The sequence below is a fragment of the Peromyscus californicus genome, unplaced genomic scaffold, assembly GCF_007827085.1.
Source record: "Peromyscus californicus insignis strain IS unplaced genomic scaffold, ASM782708v3 Scaffold_4__1_contigs__length_199733344, whole genome shotgun sequence".
Taxonomy (NCBI): domain Eukaryota; kingdom Metazoa; phylum Chordata; class Mammalia; order Rodentia; family Cricetidae; genus Peromyscus; species Peromyscus californicus.
In genome coordinates, this window is record NW_026294562.1 from 59,676,768 (window position 1) to 59,680,156 (window position 3,389).

The 3,389-nt window shown below is 55.7% G+C and overlaps 1 protein-coding gene across 1 annotated transcript; it reads left to right on the plus strand.

Annotated features, from left to right (window-relative positions):
• The first annotated feature begins 290 nt into the window (after positions 1-290).
• On the plus strand, positions 291-1,078 carry Phlda2 (pleckstrin homology like domain family A member 2). Its single transcript, XM_052760107.1, has 3 exons — positions 291-706; positions 804-815; positions 958-1,078. The coding sequence occupies exons 1-3, from the start codon at positions 291-293 to the stop codon at positions 1,076-1,078; spliced, it is 549 nt and encodes a 182-aa protein (XP_052616067.1).
• Positions 1,079-3,389: the final 2,311 nt, after the last annotated feature.

Consider the following 3,389-nt stretch of genomic DNA (forward strand, 5'->3'; position numbering starts at 1 on the left):
CTCCAACAGGCAGCTGGGACGTTGGGGCTGGAGGGAAAGCTCTGGGGCCCGTCAGAGAGGCGCCGAGCAGCCCCCCACCCCCCACCCCCTTCAGCCTCCGATAAGCTGCAGCCCCAGGCAGTGGGTAAGGGGCAGCCAGGAGCGGTAGGTGGGGGGCAGCCCAGGGAGCTTGGGTAGGAGAGTGCCCAGCTGCGGGGCGTGGCTGGGACGTGGGGCGGAGTCCTTATAAGGCCCATGCCGCGGCCCGCCGGCCGCAGAACGAGCGCGTTTGATACATCCATCCTTTCCCAATGGCTTCGAAACTCACGACGACCCCCGGCGAGATTCTTCGCGAGGGGCAGCTGGAGAAGCGAAGCGACAGCCTGTTGCAGCTCTGGAAGAAGAAGCGCGGCGTGCTCACCGACGACCGCCTGCGCCTCTTCTCCCGGAGCAGCGAGCGAGCTAAGGAGCTGCGCTTCCACTCCATCCTCAAGGTGGACTGCGTGGAGCACACCCGCAAGCATGTGTACTTCACCATCGTCACCATTGACTATAAGGAGATCGACTTCCGCTGCACCGAAGAGAGCTGCTGGAACGCGTTCATCACCCTGGCGTTGATCGAGTACCAGAACCGTCGGGCGTTGGAAGGCTTCCGCCGCCACCGTCTCCTTCCCATCGCGTCTGAAGAGCAGGAGGAGTCCGAAGAGCCGCGCTCCCCGAGTCCGTGGTGAGTGCCGCCTTCGTCCGCACTGGTGAGTACAGGGTATGGGGGTGTGTAGATGGGGGTCATACCGCCCACTGGGGGAAAACTTCGATTCCAAAAGCTACGGGAGAGGGTACGGGGAGCCTAGCTCCTTGGAGACGCTTTGGAGAGGGCACCTGGGACGCAAGGCGGGAATCTCTCGCCCCTCTTGGAGGCTTATAGGCTGCACCCCGACCTGCTCTAGGACAGCTCCTGACTCAGTCCTCTTCCCACAGAGACCAGTCGAGCCGGGAACCAGCCCACGCGGCCGCGTCAAACAGGATCCCAGGAGCCCAGGAGATGCCCCGGGCGACGCGGCTACTGCTCTTCGCCGAAGATTTTTCCCGTGCTTGCTGAGCCTCGCCCCGCTGTGCGGGTGCGCTAACTTATTGGACTGTATTTATCTTGATGGTCTTCAACTGTCAACCCACCGTTCCGTTTTAATATTTTTTTATACAGTATTTTCATTCCAAATAAACATTGCCATTTATCTTTTTTAACTTGCGTGGTCCGTATAGTTCCTGCTGGGGTATGTGCGTAGAAGGGTGGGAGTGAAAGGGTCTCCCATCCAATGTCATTCCCTCTCCGCGTCCCAGGAACCATTCAAACTGCCTTTGAATGAACTGTCACCTGCCAGTGGGGTTCACAGCCTCTGCAGGTCAGGAAGTACTCTGGGTGTGGCTTGGCTACCTTTTGCTCCTGGGTGTGGCTTGGGAAGGATAGGGCTGGTGGCCATGCTTGCTCAGAGTTCACTCACTAACCGGCACCTCCTGGACATCTGAGCAGTTGCTCTGTCCGCTGAGGTGGCTGCTTCCATTGTCCCCTCCCACCCGTATACCATCTGTCCCGATGGTTGACTGTTTGCTCCTCCACAACCCCCATCACTGGGCCACAGAGGCTTGACAGTCCGGCTACCAGCCCTCCTGTCCAGTGTTTAGAAACAGGGCTAGCGCACTGTGTGTGTCTTTTTGTCACAAATGGGAGGCAGGCCTGGCTGTCTCCAGTGATGGAGCAGCAGGGCCCAGAGCTGTGGCGTTGGTATGAAGCCTGGAGCTCATCAGACACCTGTCCTCTCTGAGTCATCTGCCAGGTGTCAACTCCGACCCCCCACCTGCCTGTGTTCTCTGTAAGGGGCTCAAAGTCTGTGTCAGGTAGGCAGGTAGTCAGGTGCTAGGGCCTGAGACAGGTGTATTCCTTCCCCAAAGGTTTTGCCGGAGGACATACCTAAAAAGGCAGAGTGACAGACACTGAGTCCCTGCCTAAGCAAGTACCATCGTTCCTGGGCCTCTCTGGCTATGGGAATGCCGTGAAGATGGAGGTGCCACATACCTTCTAGCTAGGCCTTAGAAGTCAGGACCAGGAGGGGTTCCCCTTTCTCCTTAGGAAGTCTTGGGGGCTAGAGTTGTTTTTCCTTACAAGGAGTTTTCTCTTAAAGCAAACAGGGGTGAGGGGGGAGCTTTCCTAAAAGCAGAAGTGATCAGCGGGGGCCCAGGACCCTTCTGCCCCATTTCAAAGACCTCCTCCCACAGATCCTTACATAGTCAAACAACCAACCCCAGGGGATGAGCCCCCTTGTTCCTGGTAGGGTTTAAGTGGACACTGTGTCCTGAGGTGGTAGGTGGCATGTGGGCAGACTGGAATTCTGAGGTTTAAGGATTCTAAGGCTTGTTTTGTTTGTTTTTTTTGTTTCGAGTTTTTTGTTTATTTGTTTGTTTTGAGACAGGATTTCTCTGTGTATCTGTGGCTGTGTTGGAATTCACTTTGTAGACAGGCTGGCCTCGAACTCCACCTGCTGGTATTAAAGGCCTGTATCACCATGGCCAGCTAAGGTTTTTTGTTTTACCGCTGCATGTATGTATGTGTACCACATGTGTGCCTGGAGCTCATGGAACTCGGAAAAGAGCAGCAGATCCCTTGGAACTAGAATAATAGATGGCTGTCTGCCTTCATGTGGAGGCTATGAATTGAACTGGATCCTCTGCAAGGGCAAGAGCTCCTACGTGCTGAGCCATCGCCTCAGCCCAGATTCCAAGTTTCAGCAGCTTCTTTCAAAGAAGTCCACAGGAGTTGGCTGCTTAGTCTCAGGAGGAGAACCTAGTTCCAGCCACTGGTGAGGTCTATGGGGAGATGGGACAGGCCAGTGTCCTTGGTGTAGCTCTAAGGCTGAGGAGGCTGGGGTTAGGTGCGTGGCCCCAGTTTTCCCCTCCCAAGCCTAGTTCCCCCGCTTCCTCCTCCTCTTTTTAGAGACAAGGTCTCACCATATAGCCCTAGCTGACCTGGAACTAGCTACCAGGCTGACCTTGAACTCAGAGATCTGTCTACCTCTGCCTCCTGGATTCTGGGTTAAAGGCATGCGCCTTTAACTGGCTCCTGTCTTTTAAACCAACCTGCTTCAGATCCCAGGAGGGTGACACTGTGAGCCAGGGAAGGGGGAGCACCCTGTGTCCGAACTTTGCTAGAGCTGTCTGGAGGATTCCTCAGTGGTTGTGTTAGTGGACTCAAGGGCTGGATTAATGACCTGGAACTGACTCAGGCAAGTTTGTGCTCCCTTAGAGCCTTGGGTCCAGCTGTAGTTCCTCCCCCAGAAAGCCCTCTGGCTTGGCTCCATTCTTGACTCCTAGGCTTTCTACCCACAGATCTAGGCGAAGCCCAAAGAACTCAGGAGGAA